The 25,493-nt window shown below is 44.2% G+C and overlaps 2 protein-coding genes across 5 annotated transcripts in view; both read left to right on the forward strand.

The window, feature by feature from the left end:
- zbtb4 (zinc finger and BTB domain containing 4) overlaps window positions 1-15,627 on the forward strand; it is a 24,857-nt gene extending 9,230 nt beyond the window's left edge. For 2 of the 4 annotated variants that reach the window (XM_034856363.1, XM_034856364.1), the window contains exon 2: window positions 9,008-15,627. In XM_034856363.1, the coding sequence (XP_034712254.1) occupies window positions 9,024-14,489 (5,466 nt within the window). In that variant the 5' untranslated portion in view covers window positions 9,008-9,023 and the 3' untranslated portion in view covers window positions 14,490-15,627. Of the gene's footprint in view, window positions 1-1,773; window positions 2,162-9,007 lie in introns of those variants that run through there. The other 2 variants (XM_034856361.1, XM_034856362.1) reach the window with 2 other exon arrangements.
- A 2,958-nt stretch (window positions 15,628-18,585) lies between these two features.
- Window positions 18,586-24,725, forward strand: shbg (sex hormone-binding globulin). The gene is made up of 8 exons (XM_034856372.1): window positions 18,586-19,322; window positions 20,176-20,273; window positions 20,770-20,959; window positions 22,215-22,376; window positions 22,912-23,068; window positions 23,256-23,392; window positions 23,620-23,821; window positions 24,061-24,725. Exons 1-8 carry the CDS (start codon window positions 19,221-19,223, stop codon window positions 24,192-24,194), a joined length of 1,182 nt encoding a protein of 393 aa, XP_034712263.1. The 5' UTR covers window positions 18,586-19,220; the 3' UTR covers window positions 24,195-24,725.
- Window positions 24,726-25,493: the final 768 nt, after the last annotated feature.

Genomic DNA, 25,493 nt, shown 5'->3' on the forward strand with positions numbered 1-25,493 from the left:
GGGTAGCAGCTCCACTCAAAAGGACAGTGGGAAGTATAATAGTGTTGAAGCATAACAGTGCTAGAACATTCTTCCACCCCTCCTCTCATTTTTCTAGCCTCTTGTTCCAGCTGGTAGACTACCTCCTGATCTTCATGGCCGACGGAGGGAGAGCAGAGATATGTGGAATTTCCACTGACCATGATGTGCGAGGGCGAGAGCAACCAGTGGGAAGAGTTGTTTTGAGGGCATTTTGCATGGATATGGATTAATTAAAAGGGAGGTCCAGTTTCAGGACTTGATTTGTGTAGAGGCGCCTTTGTTTTGGTGAGGGTAGAGCGTTAGTTGTGCTCAAAAACAATACAGAAGCTTGTCACCAGGAGTCTTAGTTTAGCCACATGTGTAAGACTTATCACACGCTGACCTAAAAGCAGTTAATTGACATGGCTGGCAGCGTCACTGATATCACTTGAACCCTTTTATCTGAGGGCATGAACAATTGAAGAGTGTCTCGTCCCCAGTTTATGCCCTTGTCTGTCCACCTTTAACCCCCTTTTCTCTTTCAAAGAGGCGCTACACTTGATCCTCAGGTCCATTTTACCAAATTTTAAACATGCAAGCTGCGGTTTGCAACATAATTTTGCCACATTTCAAACAGCATACACCATGTCCATGCATTACTCTGCAAGAGCCCTGTAGGACTTGCAAATGTATCTGCAATTTGCAGCAATAATCATTTGGGCAATGCAATGTTTCCACTCTTTCCAATATGTGTGTAAGCAGTGACAACAGCAACTTTTCCTGCAACTAAAAGCAACATCATATAGCATCATACTGTGTTGGACAATTAAATATAGTAGACAACGGTTTACTTTGCAATTGTCAAGATGGAGGATAGAATAATTGTTGTTATGACAACTTTCCAAAGTTGTCATCAGCACAGCCTGTGTGTCGTTTTCACACAGAACTATTTTGAATCTGAATGCCCTACAAGATTGCATACTGGGAATGTGTAGTTTGAAAGACGCAGGCATTTGCCAGTCAGGAAGAGTCTAGTAAACAATGGTATCAAGTTGCATCTTGGGAAATGTAGGATCCAGAGTTTTTGGAGCTTGATCCATACAAGAGACTTTAAATCAGGATATCGCTGCCCGTGTTGCATTGATTTTGACCATTCTTTTTCTGATCAGTCTCTTTTAAGTCCCTAAACTTTATCAACGTGTAGTGCAAAATTGCTGGAGTACCACTTTAATGCCTCCATTTTCTCTCAATTTCACTTGTTTCACAGAGTGCTCTCATCTGCCATTTCACTACTGCCAGTTTGTCCTCTCTCTGTCTTACTTTCTCTCTTTCTCTCTCGCCCACTCTCCTCTCACTCCCTGTCTGTGTCTGTCCGTCCTTGTGCCCAGGTTTTTTGAGTTGGCATGGTTCCTGTTTGTTTTCAGCCATTTTGGGGACTTGCAGTGCTCGTAACAAACTGCTTAAATGGCGTCCTCTTGCTTGCTCTTCCACTCTGTTTCCCTCTGCCTCTCCCTCCCTCTCCCTATCACTGGGCTTTGTGTATATAAAGTAGTGTGTGTGTGTGTGTGTGTACTCGTGTGTGTGTGTGTGTGTGTGTGTGTGTGTGTAGAGAGACAGGGAACAACACTTCCAAATAAAAAGAAGATTGGATTCAGTGGGAGGCGGAGGGGGGAGATTCACTTGCTGGAAAAAAGAGCAAAAACACTAAGAATCGTGTGTCAGAGACAAAATGTGGAGTGAGAGAGAGCTCGAAAGGGGGAGTGAGTGAGAGAGAGCGAGCAAGTTTGAGTGTGAGAATCGCTCCTGCCCTCTGTCTTCACACACTGCTGCCTGTATGTGTGTGTGGGTGTGTGTGTGTGTGCACCGCCTCTCCCTGCGCTCTCTCTCTCTCTCTCACACACACTCAGACGTGCGCATACACAGACCAAGGGGGAGAGAGAGAGAGAGAGGGAGAGAGGGAGTGTGAGGGGAGAGAACACATCGCAGCAGAGATGCAGCAGGAGGTTTTCCGAGGTACGTTCTCTTGTATGCTTGCCTTCCTGAGAGACAGCCAGAGAGAATAAGAGGAAGAGAAGCTGATTTCTGTTGTTTTCCTGCTTGTTTTTCTGCTTCACTCTGCTGCCGTGGCGGCGGTTGGTCCGCACTTGAAGAGGAGGAAAAGGTTTTTATTTGACAGTGCGTGTGTTGGGCTGTGCATATTTATGCAGTGTGTGTTGGTGGACACGTATTATGTGTGTGTGTGTGTGTGTGTGTGTTTGTGCGTGAGCGTGTGTGTGTGTGCGTGTGCCAGTAACAGGCCTTGTCTCCCTCATCCTCCCCTCTGTTGCTGGCGCACCACGCAGTTCTTTTTCAAGAGCAATGACTCGTTTTGAGATTGTGATGGAACTTTTAATTTCTCGAAGCCTCTTGCGTCTCTGTGATTGAGGGCAGATGGGGGGGGGGGGGGGGGGGGGGGGGGGGGGGGGGGGGGGGCGGTCAGCACACGTCGGTACAGATATGAGCTTTGTTGTTGGGGTCTTAACATGGTGGTCCAGTCTCCTTATCCTGCTCACTATCAACATCAGGGGAAGTGTTTTGTGGGGAAAACTTGCATTTAGACGATGGTAAACATCTCTTATTCCACCGACTTGTTCTGTCTCTTATTTCTGTCATTGGCAGCCCAGTTTGTCCTCCATTTTACCAGCCTGTTGTTTAGTTGGAGGTAGTCTCTCGTAGAGCAGCAGAGGGCATATTGATGTCACCAACCTGTTTTTGCCTGAAGCCTTACTTTTTCCCCAAAACAACATAGCAAATGCTGCCAACTACTCCACATTCCTGGTTTCCATGGATCCCATGCCAAGCCCCTGTGCTCAGTGTATGGAAAATATGATCCACACTGCCACAGGGGTAAGGGTCATAGGTCAGGTATTAGGAAGTGTAGTTTCTCGCTGCTCTGTGGTGTCACACAAGTGATGTTGTCATTAAGGTGGCAGCCTTTTGATGTTGTTTGGGCCAGACATCAGATAAATCACGTCTGCTATATTTGTCTTTGGGCCTTTTGCTGCCATGGGTATTAAAGTGGTAACGTGCAAGTCTTGCATATTGCAGGACCGAGTTGGTTGGCGTTGTGTGATTATGCCGTTTTTTTTTAATGCCACAAACATAAAGGATGTGGACGCATTCAGGAAACTGATGCAGCGCTTCATCTTCTCTAGCCTGCCATAGTTTTACTTGCAGTTTATGGTAACTGTTGTAACATGCTGCTCTGGCTCAGCCTTGCTAATACCTACATGTTACTTGGTTGTTTGAGACTGGGAACTCCAAAGGGGCTTTTACACCCCCTTCTACAGGGACTGTGTGTGAAATTGAAAATGATTTGGAGAAAATTACTTCAAAAAGGTCACTGGTGATGGATACTGCTCTCCAGGGTACTTTTTTTTGGCCTTACTGTTTCCGAATGCCCATCATGATTCTGTTGCAGCGAGCAGAATTATGGGAATTACGTGCTGGGCTGGGAGCTAACAGAGCGTGGAAAGTATGGCGTTTTAGACATAGGCAGGTTTGCTGGTGCGTGGAGCGGCATGCGAAAACACCACCATACAACACGTGGGGAGGGGGAGAAGAGGGGCATGTAGTCAGTCATGCTGAGGGGGAACTGAAAGACAAGGAAACCATGAAATGTGAACATAGGCGAGATGTGTTTGAAGTTACCTCTACCTCCCCTGCTCCCACCACCACAAGCACCACTAGCACCTCTGCTCAACCACTCCCCAACCCATACCAACTTTCATTTGCCATACCTCCTCCCTCCATCTATCCCATCTGGCTGGCTCCAACACGCTCTCTTGGCCAGGGGGGTTGTGGAGAGTTCAGTAGCTGTTCTTGCTAATGATGCCCCCCTACCCACCCACACACAGCCTCATGTGCACACATACACCCTCCTCTTCACAGCCCAACTGCTGCTCTGATAGTTGGGCCCCTCTGGCTGCCCCTCATTGGGGAGAAAGCCCAACCAACACCTTCCTCTTCCCACATGCTCCTCGCCGCTGGCTTACCGGCAAGAACAGCGGCTGGAAAATCGAGGCCCCCCACATTCTGCCTTGCAGACACAACTCTTAACTCCTCTCTCTCTCACACACACACACACACACACACACACACACAGACACACACACATTGGGATCAATAAATATCTATGGGATCAATAAATATCTATCTATCTATCTATTGTTGGAATTCAAACTGTTATGTGTGTTTAAACATTGTGTGTGATTTGCATTATACGTTTAAGCTAAAAGGCAAAAGCACTATCTAAAAAAAACATAGCACTCAGTAAACAATTGCTTAGATCTGTGAATGCAGTGACATTGCTAAGAAAGAGGAAATATACAAATTACAGGCCAACATCCTGGTTCAGCTTTGACCGGCAGTACTTTAGGCACCAGTGTACTGCGTCAGGTTACTGTAGCTTCGTAAGCACACAGGTCTCCTGTGCAGCAACAGATTGTTACCAACATTTCTGGTGTGCTCTCTGTCAGTTTAATGTCAAAAGAGCAAGGTTTAGATCATCTCTAAACCTTAAGCTCATTTACAACCTGTCACCTGATCACCCGTTTTCCTTGTCCCATCCAATTATGCCTTTGCGGCAATGTTATGTTACCTGATCTCAGCAACTACTTTGGTACGAACAATGATGGCCAAAACTATATAAAACTAAAATGGCACGTAGAGAGCACAGACCTCCAGCAAGGCAAATAATACATCCACACACTCCTCAGATATTTCCTGAGATGAGAATTTGTTCTTCCAAATTTGGTGTGTTCATGAGCTTTAATTTGTGGAAAAAACGTGGACATGTGTTGTATTTTATTGCTCAGAGCATTTAAACAACATGTTGATAGCTGTTTTATAGTATTTGCGTGACAAGGAAGAGCAAAGTAAACGGATCATGACTCATTAAATATGATCCAGAACAAATTCATCATTCCGACCCCATATGAATTCAGCACAAAGGCCCTATCTCACAGAGTTAACAAAAATGTAAAATAATTTATATATTGGCCTTGTGATTCGGATCTGTTCCAAAATTGAATGGGTTCTCCTTTGGCTCATGCTTCACGCTTTTATTGAGTTTCATGAAATTTGGGCTAGTATTTTCAAAATCCTGCTGACAGACAAACACAGGCAAACCAACAGACAAACAGACAGGCCGAACTAGACCAAAGTTGAAATCAACCAGAATTGTCCTTTAATGATGGGGGCACAGGGAAATCAGGGAGATAACTAGATCGTTACAGCTGTACTCAAATGTGCTCATATTATTTTCAGGTTCATAGTTGTATTTAGAGGTTGTACATGAATAGGTTTACATAGTTTAATTTTCAGAAAACACCATCTTTTTGTTGTACATTGCTACAGCTCCTCTTTTCACTCTGTGTGTTAAGCTCTTTGTTTTAGCTGCAGAGTGAGGCATCACACTTCTGTTCCATCTTTGTTGGGAGTCACACATGCATAGAACCTAGGTCAGCACCACAAGCCAATCAGAAGCAGAGTATGAGGGCATGCCACGCTAGCAGCTGGCGAGCTTTACAACATGTTACAAATTGACACACTTTCATCACGGAAGTAACGGCTGGACCACAATAGAAATGTTTGGAACAGTTTGTGAACAGTGATTTCTGTTGGTGATGGTAAGTCCCTTTGGGGGGACTTTGGGCTTTTTTCACTTTGTAAGCGTATTACATGCTCAAAAATATATATAGTACAATAAATGTAAGGGAAAAAGCATATCTGACTTATGAGCACTTTAAAGGAAATGTTAATGAGGCTTGGGTACAAATGTTAGCTGTTAACATCTGCTTTGAAATGTGAAAGTAAATTAAGTGGCACTACAATACTATTAAAAATGTAATTTGCTATGATCAGATTTTTTATCCTCAATTTTAGGTAGTATTAAGCTTAAAACAGTTTATTTAAGTGTCAAATTACCTTATAGTTTGAACTGCATAAAACAGTGCTATTGGTTAAACTTATGAGGAATTTCCTTTGAGATGGAAGATGACAAAAAAAAAGAAAAGAAAAAAAGGCATGGTTGTTGAATCCTAATAGTTATTTGTCTCTCAGCACAAGTACCAGTTTCAATGGGGAATAAACAGATTGCTCAACGGCTGGTTCAAGGCCCTGAGCTGGCAGGCCAGCCAGACTCCTATGCCGTCCTGCCTTTTGTTATGCAAGGCCGCTGTAGCAGCGATGGTCCTTGTGACTGATTGAACATTTAAACTCATTGGATTCAAAACTAAACGTTTCCTAGGTCAATAAGTCGTTCATATTTTTCAAAATGTTTCCAGATGTCAAAGTATCAAACATTCAAACATTAAGAGTAAGAGTCAAACATTAAAACATATGCGGTTTTGAACTGGTCCCAAAATCCAAGCAGACAATATGTTAGGATTATTGAGCCAAACAGCACTTTTCATTTCCCCAAATTAATTGGTTTCAAAAGTTAAACTGCGCTAAGAGAGGAAGACTAACCTGCAAGTATTTGTTTTTTCTGATGATTTAAAATGAAAAGAACAAAGTTTGCATAATAAAAATCCAACAGTGTTTACTTCACATTTCTCATTTGATATAGAATACAAATTGAATCAATGCATAGCTGAAAGGGGTCCTCAGTTCCCTCTGCCTGTCAGTAGGAGCCTTTGTCGCTATAGGAAAGCCATTGCGTTTGGTATAATGTGTTTTATTTTTATGTGAGTCTAGTTAGCAATTTGGCTTTTACCAGCTGACAATCTGCTCATGCTATGAGGTTTTATAGTGCCACAAGCGTAAATAGACAAACACTTCATAGGCTGACCAACATGTTTGTGCAGAACATCCTGTTGCAGAAAGGTGTGGGAAGAGTTGCTGTTTATTTTGAATTTGCCTTAGGGTCCTTGCCAAATTCATGGTCATGGTCATTTGTCTGTTTGCTTGTTTATGAGATGAACATAAGGATGTATGTGTGTTTATATGTGTATCCACTCATCTGCACAAGTATTAAAGATGTAAAAGTGTTTTTCTGCATGCCCCATGCGCTTGTGTTCACATTTCTCTGCGTACGAGTGGATCCAGTACATTTAAAGGGCGTTAAAAGCTGCGTGTCCCAGTCAGATGCCGTGTCGTGCAGACTCTGCTTGTGCAGCGGCTGTGTGCGTGCGTCACAGGGAGATAAAGGAAAGAGCGAGGGGGCGTCATACGCATTTTCCTGTCCACGGCGCAAGCATCAGATGAGATGGTGAAATTTTTAACTTTAGCACTGTCTCTCAGTGTGTCCGCCCACTTGTAGCAGACTGGCGCATGCCATAAGGGATTTCCTCCACAACATCAAAGCTCAGCAAATGTGAGTGACAATCAAGGCCTGTTTCAAGACAATATGTGACAGGCCTGGTGAGAAAAGATTTTGCATCCATGTTTTTAGTCATACATCTTGAATAGGCATGAACTGGTTTGTTGTGTCCGTACAAGAGAAGGCTACTGCTTGCACTAAGTACGTCATTATTAGACACTTCTTTTTTCCTTTTTTTTGACTATACTTCACCTGTCCCCCTAGTGTCTGATCCATGTTGCATGTTGATTAATCTTTTGGTTTTGAATGTTATTTACAAGTGTGCCCATCCATGTCCAACTAATTTGTTTATGCCTGTCTGTCTAGCCTGCGGCCATTAATGAGTGTATGTAAAGTGCTGTGTACACATGCATGTTTGTTTGTGTGAGTGCATGTTTGTGGTTACCGTACATGTTTGCATGTGCTGCTTGCTTTTGTGTGTGTGAGTTTTTGCCTGGGCTCCTGTCTGTCTGACAGCGCAGTGTGTCTGACTGTTCCTGTTTCAAAAACCCCCTCCCTCCCCTTCCTCTCTCTGTCTCTGTCTCTTGCTCTCTCACTAACCCTCAGTCTCTTTCTCTCGCTCCCTTTTTCTATCACTCTTTCAGTCTCCTTCATCCTCACCCTCTCTCTCGCTCTCTCTCTCTCCCTCCTCTTCCCTCTTCCCTCTGCAATAACAGTGCTGACCTAGTTTCTGCCTGTTCAGGGCTGCCTGTGGAATTTTACAGCGGCCTGCCTTCCTAGCTGCTTTACTGCTTGAAAACGCAGGCAAAAAAGCATGACTGGGGAATTTTCTTATCGTTGCATCATTATGGCTTTATACAGTCTCTGTTCTTCTTGCCAATCTGACCTAAATAAATGGACCCATTTTAAATAAGTAATAACAGCAAATTGCCTATCACGCGAGAATCTGCAGCTATCTTATGTATGGAGCATTTCGAGCCGGACGGCATCCACCACCATGGCCGTTGAATTAGAATGGAATTGAAAATAGCCCGTCACTCATCTTCTACAGCTTAGCTGACATTGTACCGGATGCAGAGGGCGAAAAACACCCCTTCTCTGTCCACATGCATGCAATCTCCCTCCCTTCTCCTCTTCCCCCTTTTCCTTCCCTCCCATCTTTGCCTTCACAAATAAATGGTTAGAGTCATGCCCGGTAAACACTAGCCACTGCCAGGAATGGCTAACAAGGCTTATGCTCAAATAGCAAGAGAGTGGGACTATTTTTTTTAAGCGCGTTCGGGCCATGGATCTAAGTCAACACTCTATTCTGAGGGAATCTCGATTAAATCTGAACGCCTTCCAATTAGGCATAGGGAATGTTGTGTCACAGCCGAGAGAGATGGATATCTGGAATGGCTTTCTGAAGCCTTGGTTGTGGCATGCTGAAATCTAAACCAGCACTGCCGCAGATTCATTCCTTCCCTCTACCCTCTCTCTCCTTTTACTCACCATTCCTGGCTAAGTTGTTGGAGTTCAGCATTGCTGGAGCATTTAGTTTTCTTTTCCGTTTCTAAAAAGTGTTTCACAGGCATCCTGACTGCTACTGCAAAAGCTTTGAGTGTAATGGTTATTCTTTGCTTCATGACGATGTAAATTTACGCCTGGTACATTTATCCTAGGATGTTTATGATGCTAATATATATTTTTTGATATCTCTTTCAGATTTTGGGGGCCGGTCATGGTGTCCGGTGAGAAGGTGTGGGACCCCCTCCACGCGGGCCGTATTCAGTCACGTCTGAGTGAACAACCCCTGGCTCCCCACTGCAACATCACACACAGTGCAATTAAGGACGCTACGTGCCACCAGAGTCAACGGTTGTCACCTTTGTCTTCCCCGCCGCTGTCATTAGTGGCTTTGAAAACCCTTAACCCAGATCAGGCCTCCTCACCGCTACACCTGCCTGTTCATTTCTGCAGCTTGTGCAAGATCGAAGGGCTACACAAACCAGTCCGCTGTCTTGGAGTGGAGGAGGAAGGGAAAGCTGAGCAGTTAGAAATGAAGGCAAAAAGGCATGGAGGCCGGGGAGAGGCCATGATGGAGGATAGGCTGGAAGACATTGCTGATGGACCTAAAAATGCAAAAATCACCCTAAGCTTCCCACTTAGCGCCGCCCCCCTCCCAGCCTCCCTGACATCTCCAAACCCCTGTCGTAGCTCTTCCTCATCCTCCCCTTCCCCTCACCGACGGTGGCCATCCTCCAAGAGCTCAGATGAGGGGTCGCTGTGGAAACTGGATGCTACCATGGACGTAAAGCACAGATCTTTTAAGCCCCCGAAGCACGACAGCTCTCCGTCCTCTTCGCCTTCCTCCTCCTCATCTCCTATGACTGTCCATGCTCTTAGTAGAAAGGAAATAAAATCTCCCCCTCCTCTGAAGTGCTCCAAACTCAATCCAGAGACTCAGTTTCACAGGTCGCCCCCAAGATCCTCGAGCGGGTCTTCAGGTGGCTGCTTTGGTGGCGATGGATGGGAGGAGAGGAACAGGGTGACCAACGGTACAGCCTCACCCTCTCAAACCGCCCAGATCCTCTTCAGTCTGGGCACCTCACCCTATCAGAGAGGTGGGGATGCAGAGAGGAGAGAGAAAATAACAGGAAGACCGGCCGGGAAAGTGGGAAACCCTCATGGACCAAGTCTTCACCCACCCACCCTACACCTCCCTCCGCCCCTACCCCCGCCTCCTCCTCCCCCATCCGAGGGTCTTACCGCACCCCCTCACTCATCCTCATATTCCCCTACCGACAGCCTGAAGCCTGAGCTGATTTGTGGGGTGTGCCATCGGCTTTTCAGCTCGGCGCCCTCCCTGACCGTCCACATGCGGCTGCATCGTGGCAGCCGCGCTCTCAGTTGCCGCTATTGTGGCAAAGTCTTCATCCACAGCAAGAGACTGCAATCCCATGAGGCCTCCTGCAGGGTGCCAGGCCTTCCATCCAACAGTCTGGGCCCTTCTTCTCTCACTGTGCAGCCAAAGGAGGAGCCACTGGAGGAGGGTGAGGTGAGAGTGGAGGGGGGAGTGATTGTGGGACAATCCGACATGAGTAAGGTGCGGCCAGGGAAGAAAGCACGGAGCCTCCTGGCACGTATCCAAGGTGATGATGCAGCAGCCGCAGAGCTACTGGCGGGTGATGAGCACCATTTTGTGAAGGTGGTAGATGGCAATGTCATTTACTTTTGCTCTGTGTGTGAACGTTCCTACATGACCCTATCCAGCTTGAAGCGTCACTCTAATGTACACTCATGGCGCCGCAAATACCCGTGCCATTTCTGCGACAAGGTCTTTGCGCTGGCTGAGTACCGCACAAAGCATGAGGTATGGCACACAGGAGAGCGGCGCTACCAGTGCATCTTCTGCTGGGATGCCTTTGCCACCTACTACAATCTCAAAACCCACCAGAAGACCATTCATGGGATTAATCCCAGCCTCATCTCCAGTGAAAAGACAGCTAATGGGGGTTATAAGCAGAAAGCTAACGCCCTCAAGCTCTATCGCCTTCTCCCCATGCGCTCCCAGAAGAGACCCTACAAGACTTACAGTGACAGTTTGCAGAATGGCCTGCTGCTGTCACCAACTGATTCACCTTCCCTCTCCCTACCTGGCTTGGGCTGTACTCTGGGCCCTGAGGACCTACAAAGCCTCATCAGTAGGGCCCACCCTCAGGGTGTAAAGCCTGACCCAGATGACTTCCCTGATGGCTTCCCTGTTTCTGCGTCTGCTGAGCATGGGGACCTCTCTGCACTAACACCCCTCCCCCAAGCAGACATGCCCCAAGTCAGAAAACAAGAGAGTGAGGCCCTAGAGCCAGAGCAGGGGAGAGCCAGTGGCAGCTTCAAAATGTCTAGTAGCAGCAAAACCAAAACTCCCAGAACTGGTAGAAGCACAGAAACAAGCATGCCTTCTGTGATAACATATGGCCATACAAAACCCTCTGTCATTGTTCATGGAACAGCAATGTCATCCTCTGTAATTGTGCATAGCAACCAGGTCACTTCTGGAAGTGAAAAAAGCCCAATGAGCAGCCCATCCCCTGAAACCAGCAACAGTTACTCTTCACACAAAGACAGTCCCAGGCCAATCAAAAGGCAAAGGGATAGTGCAGATAACCATAGAAAAAGGTCCAGAGACAGTTCAGATACCACAGAGCAGGGCTCAAGAGGTAGACAGGGTGCAGAGGCAGGCAGATTATTTCACAAATCACGCAAATCCCACAGCAAGACTGACTCAAAGCAGATGTCAGCATCTGTAGGGTCACAGGTCAAAGAGGCAGGGCCCCTGTGCCAGATTACTGTACGCATTGGCGAGGAAGCCATAGTAAAGCGCAGCATCTCTGAGACAGACCTTAGGAGAGACAAGAGCCTTACTCCACCTAAAACCAAACGAAGTGAAACATCATCTGTGCGAGAAGCCAAGGAAACACGGCATTCCCACACTCACCACCATCACCATAAACACCGCCTCCACCGCAGAGTCAGCCTGGAAGAAGAGGGTGAAAAAGAAGGCGGAGATTGTGCGGATGAGTTCAAGAAAAAGAGCTCCAAACCCCTAGATGAAGTGAGGGAGTACTACTTCCGTCGGGAGGTTCGTGACCAGGATAGTGATCATGACACTGAGGATAATTTATGGCGGCCTTACTACTCCTACAAGCCTAAGAGAAAGGCCCAAGCACATCTGCAGCGGGTCAAGAGCTGGCAGAGGAAACTGAAGTTCAAGCGCTCCATCCGGTTGAAGAGGAGGACAGAGAGGCTTAAGAACCATAAGAATAAAGAAACAGAGAAATCACAAGATGAGGAAGAGGATGAGAAGATTGAGGAAGCCGAAAAACTGTCAAAAATGGACAGAGACAAGGGAGAGGGGAAAAATAAAGATTATGTCTCTGTTCCTGTAAAGGAGAAAAACAAAGACACAGAAGAACAAGTTAAGGAGGCCCATCATGAGGTTTTTACTCCTCCTCTGCACTCTCCAAAGCCTCCTCTGTCTACCTCAGTGCCTCCTATGGGAATAAAGAGGCGGCCTTGGACTAATGGGAATGCAGCAGAGTGTGGCACATGTGGCCGCTGGTTCTCAAGCCCTAGGAAGCGAGACAAACACGAGCTGAGTCATCTGCTGGAGTTTGTATGCCTCTTCTGCAGAGCTACTTTCCCCTCAAGGGATAAGTTGGAAGACCACCAGAGAGCCCAGCATCCCAAGCCTTCTGAGGCATCCTATGTACCCCCAAAAGTGGCACTTGGCGAACAAGTTGAAGGAGTTGGGATTAAATCTGTGCCAGAGATTGCAAAATATGATGAAGAAAAAGGGGGACAATTAGGCTTAGTAGGGAGAAATTCTAGTCCAAGTCGCCTAAGCAGAAGAGCATTATCACGACACACCTGTCCACAGTGTCATAAGGTGTGCAAGACATCTTCAGCACTTACTCGCCATATCCGACGACATGAGTTAAGCAGTTCCCCGGAGAGAGAAAAGGACGATAAAGACTCAGAGTCGAAAACAACAGAGACAGTTGTTAACACTGTTAGTAGTGATCTAGAAACTGAAAAAGACCAGGCTCCCAGTGCCCTCTCTGTTTCAGTTATCAGCTATTCAACACCTGACCCACCCAGTAGTGGTGACTGTTTGGCATCACAGCAGCATGAGGACCATCTCAGCGAGCTGACAGATGAACATCAGACTTCAGAATCCAGTTACAAACCTGAACTGACAGAGCTCACACATTCAGCTCTAGAGAGAGAGCCCTGCCCCGAAATTGTGGACCCTCCATTAGAAAGCCTAGTTAACCTTACACCTACTAAATTCCCGCCTGCTGCACCCTCTTCTCTCCAGAGTGTGCTAGTCATGAATGGACCTGAATGTCTGGACTACCGCACCCCCAGCAAAAAGAACCTAGACAGCCAGATCCACAGAATACCCAGCCCTGTGCACATCTTGGCATCTACCAACACCTCTCCAAATGTGCCCATGATGTCACAGACCAGAATAACCACTGCTGCTCCTCCTGTTTCCATGACAACAGTTCTCCGCTCTGAGGGGGGATTCATGAAACGGGATGGGGTCATTATGGATAGACAGAGGCAGGGTGGGAGTGGTATATTTCTACATGCAGGTTTTAAGGAACCACCTCGGGTCCAAGATATCAGAGTTCAATCTATGTCCAGGAGTCCCTCTCCCAACGAAGCACAAGACCTGACCATGTCATCCATTCTAGCTAGGGAGAGGGAGATAGGGAGGCAAAGAGAGAAAGAGAGGGAGTTGGAGAGACAAAGAGAAAGGGATAGGGACAAAGAATTTGTGAAAGAGAGAGAAAAAGAGGTAGAGAGGGCCCATCAAATGAGTAGAGTAGCACACGCCCCACATGACCAGATTTCTCTGTTGGTCCCTAAAGAGGAGCCCTTGAGCCCTGTGCCGTCTCCCTCGCATATCCCCTCTCAAACCACTATGAATGGATCCTGCTCACATAGGCACACTCCCAAGTCCCCCTGCCGGCCCCCCTCAACTATTGGTCTCCTAGCTCAATCCAACCGACAGGTTCACTCCAGTTCACAGGGACTTGACAGGCTCACACTGCCCACTGGAGCAGCTGGTGGTGACCGCCCTTCTGCCCACGCCCTGCTTCTCCCACGAGCCCCCCAACCACCTGAGCCGGAGCACCACGACACAGTTTCTTCCAGAGATCCCCAGCAGGGGGACGCCACTCCCCTGGACTACCATGCCCAGAATTATCCCCTACCCCTTATTGTTCCGGACAGCTACCGCCCTGGTAAGAAGCAGGAGGAAAACCTGCTCATGTCGACCTATCCTGCTGGAGCGCTTCCCTTTGGCCCACTGGGAAAAAGGATGGTCCCTCATGGTGGTGACCTGTCTAAGCTGCCATTTTATCCAGATCCTTACCATCTTCTCTATGGGCCCCAGCTGCTGGCCTACCCCTATAACCTGGCGGCTCTTCCTGTGGCTCTGAATATGATGGCACCTGGGGGGGACAAAGTGGAGCCTCTGCCTTTCCTCCCTGCCATCTTCAACTACGCAGCCACTGCTGGGCCCTACATGGGCACAGCCCCTCACCCCCTTGTGGCTAACCCCAGCCTCTACAGCAGCAGCAGCGGCAGCAGCAGCAGCAGCAAGAAGCAACGAGACAGCAGCAGCACCAAACCGTAGGACACAGAAGCACTATAAGGAATATATTTTCAATTGGGAAGGCCTGGCCTGTGTATGACAGGAGCGGGAGGGGATCATGCTCACTGGGTCACTGAGTACACTTGCACAGTACCCCTATCTCTCTTTTATTCAGTAGAGATCAGAGCTAGGCATTAAATCAGGAGTAGGTTGAAGGAAGGAAAAGGAGCAAAGACACGGGGAGAGGGGCTGATATTATAGTGACGTATTATTACTCCCCTCTCTCTTTACTCTTGCGCACCTTTCTCTGTCTCGGCTGTCTTGCTGTAGTGTGTCATAGTTCTAGAGCTTGATTAATCTTCCTCTCTGACTCATTATATTATCTATAAGAATAAGAACTGCTAACAGGGTGTGTGTTATGTCAAAAATTAGTTCAGTCCGCTTCCCTTTATAGTCACCTTATAACGAGAATAAACGCTCTTCAGGGAAGGCTTGTGTGGGCAAGGATAACTGATGAGATAACTGATGAGACAGAGGAGTCCTTACCCAACACAGTTAAAGGTGGAGCGTTCAAATCAAACCTTGCATATGTTTGTATGAGAGAATGCAGACATATCCTGTCGTTAAATAGTCCATGAAAGTCATATATGAGCATGTACATGCACATGTATCTAGGGATTTGTGCATGCAGAGGTGGGCTTAAGCAGGAATTACTGTGTGTGTGTGTGTGTGTGTGTGAGAGAGCGTGAGTGTGAGTGATGGAGTGTGTGCGCGAATGGCTAGATCATTACATGTCAGACTCGTACAGCATTCTTATTCTAGTTTGAATGGCTGCTGTAGGTCAAGTAGAAGTGCATTTAGAAAACATTCCTCATATCCAAATCGTTAAGTAGTCAATGCTACGGCTGGATGCGAGTCTATGACAATGACAGATCATCTGAGCTTCTAATGTCTCAAACTAACCTGGCAACTTTATGGGCAGATGGCACTGTAGAATCCGTATAGCATTCACCATAGTTTATACCTTATGTGCACAAAATAGAAAAGAAGTGGTCACTTAAAGGGGACACTTGTAGCTGCTTTGGATATGTAGCTGGCCACTGGGTAAGAATTAAAGGCTGGTAGACCATTGCACTTCCGTTTTTCATCTCATTTCCTTCACATAAAAAATGAAAAGAATAAAACCAGTCAGCCTTCATCTTGCGTAGCTTTTTTCTCTTTGATTGGAAGAGGAAAAGGCTCCATTTCCTAAGCCAGGAAGAAGAAAGTGACAGCAAGGAAGGAAAAAGAAAAATGGATTCAGGGTTTTGAGTTATTTCTGGATAGGAAAAGAAATACATGGGCACAAAACTGTTGGACTCTGAGTCAGAAAGCCCCACAGAAATGACTTTGGCGACAAAAGAAAATGTCCCGCTCCCCAACTGAGGGGGGATTGGAAATAGCCTGAACTATATACCCTCCTGCCCTGTGTCATTTACGAAGAGGTAGGAAAAGGCTGAGCTTAGCAGCCAAAGTGGTGGCCGAAACTCCCCAGGTGCCCTCCTGGGGCCTTTTTGTTACGTGTAATGTTATCTCTATATGTTTGTTTTGTTAAACTATGTTGTTGTTTCTGTTGTTTAGCCCCCTTACCAGATGGAAATGGCTTCAGTGAAAAGGGGGAGTATACTTAAAAATATGAATGTAAATTTAGTCATGAGGTTAATGAAGTACAGCTGCATTAATGGTAGAGTTGGTTTCAGTTCCTTTTTGTTTCTGTTTTGACACAAATAACCTGTTTAAGAACCGTATAACGTCTGGTATGCATATATACAGTAGTCCTAGGATCATGTCAGTAAACTTGGGTTCTGTATCCACAAAGCATGAGCAACACTTGCTTCCTAACCGTTTATATCCTCAGCAAACCGGCATTGTGCGCACAGCTTTTGTTTCTGTTTCCTTTGCTATTTTCATCTTTCATATCTCTCTTCATATTTGTTGTCATTATGAACAATTAAACAAACCTAGCTGCCACATATACATCTCACAGTCACTATTTAGGAGCTGATTAAATTCTCCCTTTTTAAAGCATACTCTCGCACACTGCACCTCCTCTGAATAAAGTACATATGTTTGTGTGTGTGTGTGTGTGTTTGTGAGAGAGAGTGAGAGAGAGAGAGAGAGAGAGATATGGTACTAGGACACCCTAACCCTTGAAGGAGGAGTGTTGAAACGCATCGTGACCAACTGCAGGGGCGGCACAAGCATCCCCTCGGGTGTGGTTACAAGCCTTTTGCGTGTAGGCATATGTGTTTTGCGTACAAGAGTGACTGCGCGAATATGAATACCAAAATAAATCTGCCTGAGCAGCATATCCCTTGGCAGTATATGGGCCACCTGTTATTTTTTTTTTGTTCTTTGACACTTTTCTGTGGGTTAGTTTCAGTGTAAAAAAGCCTTGCTGTCTCCAATACACTATCTCAAGCCATTCCTGTAGATGGACATGTTTGTGTTTTTGGACCATTTCTTATGCCATAGTTTGCCATCATGGTTATCATACAGACCAAACGCATGCAAATCAACGTATTGTAGTGACTGGACTGGAATCTGGTGGTAATATAAAACTATTTACTGTATGTTTTAGTTTAAATGAATGTGCCTCTGCATTGATATTTAAATAATTATCTTTAGTAAGACGTGGAGCTGCCAGATTTCAACTGTTAAGGTGCCTTGTTATGGCATAAGAAATTTAAATAGTAAATGAACGTTTTCTTGAGAGATGACAGTATGATTTGGAGATAGATGTCATGGCTTTGTTTGCTATGAAGCTGTTCATAGATGTAGGGGTGTGGCTAAACTGTTTTGGTATTGTGTACATGTCTAGGATAATACTGTGCCATATAGAGCCCACAAAATATGTTAATGTTATTTTTAAAAGATGTTTTAATGTTGCCTGATGACTTTGTCTTTAGATTTGATACAAAGGCTTGTAGCCACAGCTCTCCCAAAGCCTGTAGTCTCCTTTTCCAACATTCTTCCTGTTCTCTCTCTTTCTTTCTCTCTTTCTCTCACTCTCTCTCTCTCTCTCTCTCTCTCTCTCTCGCTTTGTTTCCATCTCCCTTTCTTTCTCTTTGCTGCAATCAAACAAAATAAAGTATTAACCTGATGACCCAATGAAATCAACTCTAGTCTGGACTCATGCTTTTTGTTATACATTATGTCTCTGTTGAGCTTTACAAGATGATCTAGAGTCCGTAATATGAACCACATGCTTAAAGTTGGCGGATGCCTTTTTTCACATTGTTTGATCCTCCCTGCAAATTCTCCAGTGAAATGTACATTTAACATTTAGTGCATTGGTGAAAGCGGAAAAGGTTGTAGTCATTCTTTGCACTTCCTTTAAGCACATGGTCCCTTGGTTGATACTTTAATCACTATGAATTCAGTGTAGTTTAATACCTTTAGCTTGGTGACTTGCTCATTTTTCCACTCTTAAAATATGATGTGAGAGATGAATTGAAAACTAAATATGAATGAAATCATTTCAGAAATGGAATAGATAAAAACAGTCATCCTTATTAAGAGTGTGTGTGTGCTGGGGGGGTACAGTGCTGGCCTCAGGGATGGTAGGGATTTAACGATGCATTGCTGTCTTGCTAATAATAAATTCAGCTTTTCAGCATAGCAAGGCATTAGTTTACCTCAGTGGGTCTTTTTCTCAGCTGACATGTTGACGTGTCATAGCCGAAAAGCAAAGGTGTTACTAACAATATGAGCGGTGTCTCTGTTCTGTTCAAATGTCCCAATAAGCTCTAACAATGGAAACACATGCGCAATACAAGGCACTGAAATTTACCCAGCTCAAAGGAATGCAGCCTTTGTTAATGTTATTGTTTACACCTGTGCTTTTCCTTCTGAGACATCAAGGTATCCGTTATGAAAGAAGGCCTATCTGCACGCTCCACGACAGTTATTGGACGTGTCCGACTGAGTCCACACATGACAAATGTTATGTAATTTGACATTTCAGATTAACTTCAAACAAACTGAATAACAGATTGTCTACTGTCTACTACTTTGTGTGTGTGTGTTGCACTTTTCCCAGTATTCCCCAGTTATCACAGCGTTCCTGGAAGGAGACTGCATCACAAGAATCAAGCGAGCATAAGAGAAAAAAGTTAAGTGACTTGGAAGCACAGTTCCCCCCGTCTCTCCTCTTAACTCTACAACACACTCTGAGTCATGAGTCAGCTGTGGGGAATCAAGGTTCCTGTGTAATGGGTAAACACAAATCAGTGGTCTGGCTCACCCGGTCACTCACACCGCCTGCAGCGTCCACTCTCCATGAATCACTGCGAAGGCAGGAGATGTACAGATGGATGGAAATGAACACTTTATTAAAAGAAACGTTAGCCAAATTTGGAATTATTTCTAATATTACAAGAGCTCCTAACTAAGACTTTTTTCTGCCTTTTACTCTACACTTCCTTTCTTTTATCCTCTGTTTGTCTGCTGCCCACTCTGCCATTTGTCCACCTACATGTTTGCAAAGACCTGGTCAGAGCCACACCACCACGAAGCACTCCCTCCTGGGGATCAATAACCCGTACTGATCATGGCATATTTGCCCTTTGGACCTTAGGACAGTGTGGCAGTACACACCTTCTCTTCACACACTGTTGAAGAGTCTCTCTGCTCCTCGTTGCAACCTCTGACGGGTAACTTGGAGTCAGCAGACCATCCAAAGGCTTAAGAGACTGCAGAGTGGGAGGCCTGGGTGGGTGAATGCATTGAAGGATGGCAGTGTTTTGGAAAACAATGGCAGGCGGAGTGCTGGTCAGTTTGAGCCTCGCTCTCCTGGGGTGGGGAGTTGATGGGCAGGGGAATGGACGGGGTAAGGTATGTTCCCATGCAATGCTACAATTATAGTGCGCTGGTATGTGTGTTTGTTGTGTTAAAATACTTTTATGAATCTCTATCTGATAGTCTAAAGAGCATGTGTTCCCTTTGGCCATATCAAAAATAAAGGAACAAAGAGTGGAAATCTTACTATAAATATGGCATACAAATTATCTCTGTGCATTTTGTAGCTATAATACATTCACACAATACATGTTTCCTGTGGTATGTTTAAGGTTTTGGCTTGCTGTAAAATTAGGATTATTTAGGAGTATTCAAAAAATATCCGTCTCAGAGCCTCTTAGGCAAATAACAAAATTAGATTGATTCTGTTTTATAGGTATTTTGAAGATAGAAGATAGTATAAAAGTCTAATATGAACTAGTGAAAGATAAAACATGTATCAACTCATACTGTGTCTAATTTAGATGCCACTTGAAAAGGGGTATCCGGGCATGCTCTAATAATTTATTTAGACTTAGGACTTTGCTCAGTCAGTGGGAGGACAAATCAGTGCAAAAACCACACCACCAGCTGTTTTTACCCCTTTAAAGGAGCCATTGTATTATTGATTTACTGCATGCCATATGGCTTTCTGGTCAATGTCTCAACATTCATTTTGCACTTCATTACCACTTGCACTTACCTTGATAAAAATATGAAAGTTTTAAGTTGAATCCAAAATTTTATTAAAATCTTCACTCCTCACTATCACCTTTAACCACTAATCAATCAAGATGTCTGACAAGAAAATACAAAAGGAGGATTTGTAGATTATGAAGAAGTGTGCAAGACAAAAAGAGCTGAAGTAATGATTTCATGTTGAGTACCTTATGTACCTTGTGTCTTCCAGAAAGAAGTATCAGGCGGGGCTGCAGTCTACCTTGGCCAGGACAGAGAAATCTGGAGGCCAATGATCTACACAACGGTGAACCTGAGTGAGATCCGCAGGTACATCAGCGGGAGCAGAGCACTGCACTGGAAAGGCTTCACATCAACTGCTAACTGAAAATCGGTGGTCAACGATGCAAAAAGTATCTTGCATATTTGGAAATTAAAACCTGGCCTGCAAGCTAATTCAAATTTTGCGGAAAAATCTTCAGTACAAGCACTTTGGGGAAAATAAGTGGAAGCAAGTACTGGGTACAGTTAGGAATTCTGGACCCGCTGTAGATTTTAGATGCTTGTCCCCTTATTTTTGATTACATAATTTATAATTCTTAATTATGTGCCTTTCTCCAACTGTAGGCCCCAAGAACTATCACTGCTTTTTACCCTTCTGTCAGTGGTCTGGTTAAAAGTAAGGCAAAATAGTGTTGGTCAGCAGCATTTTGATTTTAAAAGTAAAGCCCTAGAAAAAGAAATCAAAAATGGGTAGAATCTTTTTCTTGCTCTTTATGGACCAGCATTCTCATGAATTCAATTATGTTCTGCTCTGTTTATGCAGTATCAAGTCATCCTTTCAATTACGGACCTTTGACCCAGAAGGTGTCATTTTCTACGGAGACACTAAAAACGGACTGGACTGGTTTGTTTTGTCCCTGATGGACGGCATCCCCTTGATGCAGATCAGCAGAGAAGACATCCTCGTCAGCGTGGCAGGTGGCCCTAAGCTCAATGATGGAAAATGGCACAGAGTGAGTTTCTAGTTTAGTTAGATTTTATTTTAGTGAAAATGTCTTGAAATTATGCAGCTCTCAAAAACAAATTAAAGCTGCATGCAGCGATGAGCTAGCCCTCGCAATCCACGCAACGTTGGGGGTGCAGGCGGCTCCCAGTCAATGCAGCCATGTATTTACTAGACCATTCCCTCCAATCAGTTCATAGTGATAGAAATTACATATTTCAAATTGTGCACCACTTCCTGTGTCCACTATGTGGCGCTTGAGGACACAATATTCATACGTCATGTTGCTGTGTGTCATGTTTAAACCGCATTGTGTAAATTTCAGGTAAATCAAAGGATTTTTGTCAGGGCTTACTTCCTGTTGCCCCTTGTAATTTGACACCTAGCCACGCCCACACCGTTGGACGCAAGTGCCGGTTTCTGGTCAAAATCACCAATACATGAAATAATATAACTGACATCCTGTTGGGTTTAGGGTAAGGCTCCATGGGGCTTTTTTATAAGACTGGTCATGCTACATCTGCCTACCAAATTTAAAACATCTACGTGAAACGCACTGTAGTGAATGCTACTTTTAAATTTTCTAAGGGGGTGCAAATTTACCATAAACAAGCCTGAGACCCATGTGGATCTCTTCAGGTCTGGAATGTGGTCATGTATGAAAGACTTTGTAATTTAGCTTTGCAAAGGTCTTTAGATTGTACTGACAAATTTTGAAGTCAATCTGGTTAAATCTGTGAGAGGAGTACATTCCCTAAAACTGGCCGAAATAGTCCAACTCTTCTTTGAAATGTTCAATTCCAAACGGCTGACTTCCTGTGAGGTTTAGGGTTTGACTCTGAGAGGCTTTTTTGTATTTCTTGACATGATAAATATGTCTACCAATTCCATACCTCTACTTAAAACTTATTTGCCAAGCCCAAGTCTGAGACCCATGTCAGATCACAATTTTCACCAAGTTTGATATGCGTACAAATTTTTGTGCATTTTTTAAGTAGCCCAAGCACTTCAAAACAGTGCTTGAACACACTAATAATAATAATAACAAGCATTAGAATTTCAATTCGGCCTTCACCCCCGACAGTGTAGGTACTTGAGCCTACCTAATTATTCTGCACTGGAAGTAAGTGAAATTTCATAATAGTTGTGTGGACCTTTGAATAATCTTACAGTCGGCCTATACTGGACATGGTGTATATAGTGTCACCATGTGCAAAGCAGTAACTTTCCATCTGAATTCTTCTTGTGCTCCTTGTGCCCCCCAGCTGGAGGTGAGCCACCAAGAGAAGTTTGTGGTTCTAGAGGTGGACGGCTCCAATAAGCTGGTGGTGGGCATGCAATCTAAACAGACACAGGAGATCCTTGCAGGTGAACTCCGACTGGCCGTTGGCGGAATCCTGATCGAAAAGGAAAAGATGATTGTTCAGGTATGGTGTTAATCCACCCTGGGATATTATCTGATACATTTTTCTTTTTTTCTCTTTTTCAATAGATTCTACAAGTTGTTTTGTAATTAATTTGGTCCACTTTTCATCCACCTGCTTCACCTACAGTACAAACGTCTGCTTCTGCATCTTTTTTCCCCAAAATTACTTTCAACAACAAGCGGAAAATGAACTTGTGAAGTATTCCAAGGTAGCGGACAATAACTATTGCTAAGGTACTATAGATACATGCATAGCAACAGATCATTGCCATGACAATAGCATAAACTGCTAATGAAGAATGATTGTTAGTGGACCTTGAATTGGGAATATTTTATGAAACAAATGCCTGGCAGAGCAAGGAACCCTTTGGTGGCTGCATTGTCTGTAACAGACCTGTGACAATGTCAACGGAAAAATGACTATTAGCAATCTTGACTCTTGAACACTTCTGCCCAATCACACATTCTTGCTCTTCTGCTCACTGTTTGTCTTGCAGTTTATTCCACTAAATGCATTGTTGCGTTCCCTGCTGTAGTTTAAGCCGCAAATGGACGGCTGTGTGCGGGAAGGCAGCTGGCTAAACCTCAACATCCCCTGGGAGGCGGAGGTGGAGGAGCTGTGGCCCTGCTATCAAAACATCCGACCTGGCAGCTACTTCGCTGGCACTGGATTTGCCATTTTCAACACCTCAGGTCAAAACATTGTGCTTGATGATTATAGAAGATATGGAGAGCTTACACTCCTTCATATAATACCAAGCTTTCTAACGGGCCTGGATAATGCATTCTTGCATGACACGCCATCTTGGCATACTTTTATTTATAATGTGCTATGTTCAGATTCTGTTAATTTTGTGAGTTATTCTTTTGTCCTCTGCAGTTTTCCCCATTAAGGCAGATCATATGGTCAAGACTGAATTGTGGGGAGATTTCAGTAAGATGGATGGGACCATTTTGAGCATTCAGGCTCCTGGGCAAGAGATGATCTTTGCTTTAGTGGCCAATAATAACACAAAGGTATGCACATTAATCAGATATGAATCAAACTGAATTTACTAATAATTCAGCATCTGTTTCCAACTGCAAGGGGCTTCATAACGTAAATGAACATTTGCATCATGTAATCCCCACATGTTGGTCACAAATGCAGACACACACAGATTGGAGAACATTATGAATTCATCCACAGTTATGAGTTACGAGTTATGTTTAACTTACTTCTTCTGTTTCTCTTGAATTTGCAGGAAGTCACTCTCACTTTTGGCGAAGAAAGACTCAGTGTGAAAAACATTTTCAAGAGACTGGTGATAACCTTTGAGACAGATAAACTGCAAGTGTTTCAAGATGAAGAGGAATCAAAGACTACAACGTTTTCTATCACAGGGAGCCACCCTGGTTATTTGACCCCATGGAGAGAGGGCAGGCTCGCCTTTGGAGGTCTCCTAGGTGAGCTTTAACAGCAGTGATGTGCACTGTGTCTCAAAGCTGTCTGTGCACTCAGCTACATTCTTTATATCTTCAAATGTAATGTCCTAGAGATCATTTTGATTTACAGATAGGGTTAACAACCGGTTTATAATAAAAATAAATATACCAACACAGTAAATCCTTTGATGAGGCCAGACAAGGAACTTGGTGGAGTACAACACAAGATCACTTGTGTTTTCTTCTTCCCCTTTTTTCAGGTAAGGGGGAAGAGGACGTTGGTTCTCAGTTCTTGACAGGCTGTCTGGAGAAGATCCAGGTCCAAGAGAAGGATGTGGACCTGGATTTATCTGTCAAACATATGTCAATCTCCTCTCACAGCTGCCCTGCATAGACCGTGAAAGTATGCATGTCCAATATGTGGATTCAATGTTTTCAATGGATGCTATAGTATCCAAATGATGTATAAAAAAAAAATACAGTGTGTTTTACAGTGAAAAAAATGTCTACTAGTAGTCATTCTGTAACCTCTAAAATTTAGAGAATTTACAATCAAATATTAATAGGTTGTTCAATAGATATCTCTCCCATTAGCCAGTATTTTAACAGGATATGATGATTAATCTGAAAAATGTGAGTGATTTTGTGACATTGGTACATGCAACAGTCTGTTTCTAAATGAAATATGATTATTCATAGTATAGCTAACCATGAATATGAATGTTACTGCTGCATTAGAAGCAAAACAAGCACTACGATGAAACACTAAAGCTAGATACTGAGTGTATGGGGTGATATGAGACAGAGATTTAAAACATGGATTTGGCTCCCTCTAGGGGATTGGTGACGGTAATGTGAGAGTCAAACCATCCACTCTGTATGAGGCTCCAAACAATAAAACCGTAGGCCTAGACTAACGTAAAATTAAAAAGATTGTTTATCATCAAAGAAAAATAGTGTTAGGGAATAAACAATAGAGTTAATCTCAATTTCCTGTATTTGTGAGTTAAAATATATTACACATCACATTCAAAACTCTGCAGCTAGGATCCTGATGAGAGTGTGGAAACATGAGCGTATTACCCCCATTCTCCACTCACTACACTGGCTTTCCATCTCCACCAGGATTGAGTTCAAGGTTTCACTCCTCACACATCCATGCATCCATGGACATGCCCCCCCTTACCTCAAAGAACTTATCAAACCACAGAACACAACCCGCTCCCTTCGCTCCACTCACTCAAACCTCCACATTCCCAGAACCACACTCAATGGGAGATAGGGCATTTTGTGCTGCTGCCCCACAGCTGTGGAATGCCCTCCCTGACACCTCAATCCACTGAGTGTTTTCAAAAAAGGCCTTAAAACATTTATTTTTAGCAAAGCTTTTGGTCCCATTTAGATGTTTTTTTTTTATCCTCTCTTCTAAGAATAGCTTTGTTTTATTTTTTTTATTTTTTTCTTTCTTTTTAGTTTTATTTTTTATTCTTTCTGTTTTGTTTTATTTTTCTCTTTTTCTTTTTTTTTTCTTAAGCAGGCGGCCACTAAGTGTAGCTCCTATGGCGCCCCTTCAATGCTACAAAGCACTCACCTGCCTTTTGGCGCCACTTTGACAGGGAATAACTTTAAATGTGAGGCGTTTAAAAAATTAAGTTGTCCTTTGTTCATTTCTAAAGAAACAATGTATAAAGAC

This window comes from Etheostoma cragini, chromosome 19 (assembly GCF_013103735.1).
Source record: "Etheostoma cragini isolate CJK2018 chromosome 19, CSU_Ecrag_1.0, whole genome shotgun sequence".
Taxonomy (NCBI): Eukaryota; Metazoa; Chordata; class Actinopteri; order Perciformes; family Percidae; genus Etheostoma; species Etheostoma cragini.

Bases quoted from the DNA above. Each gene is read 5' to 3' on its own strand.
- shbg (XM_034856372.1), top strand. From the start codon at position 19,221: ATGGCAGTGTTTTGGAAAACAATGGCAGGCGGAGTGCTGGTCAGTTTG. The intron at 19,323-20,175 runs GTATGTTCCCAT...TGTGTCTTCCAG, and splicing joins AGGGGAATGGACGGGGTAAG to AAAGAAGTATCAGGCGGGGC. The intron at 20,960-22,214 runs GTGAGTTTCTAG...TGTGCCCCCCAG, and splicing joins ATGATGGAAAATGGCACAGA to CTGGAGGTGAGCCACCAAGA.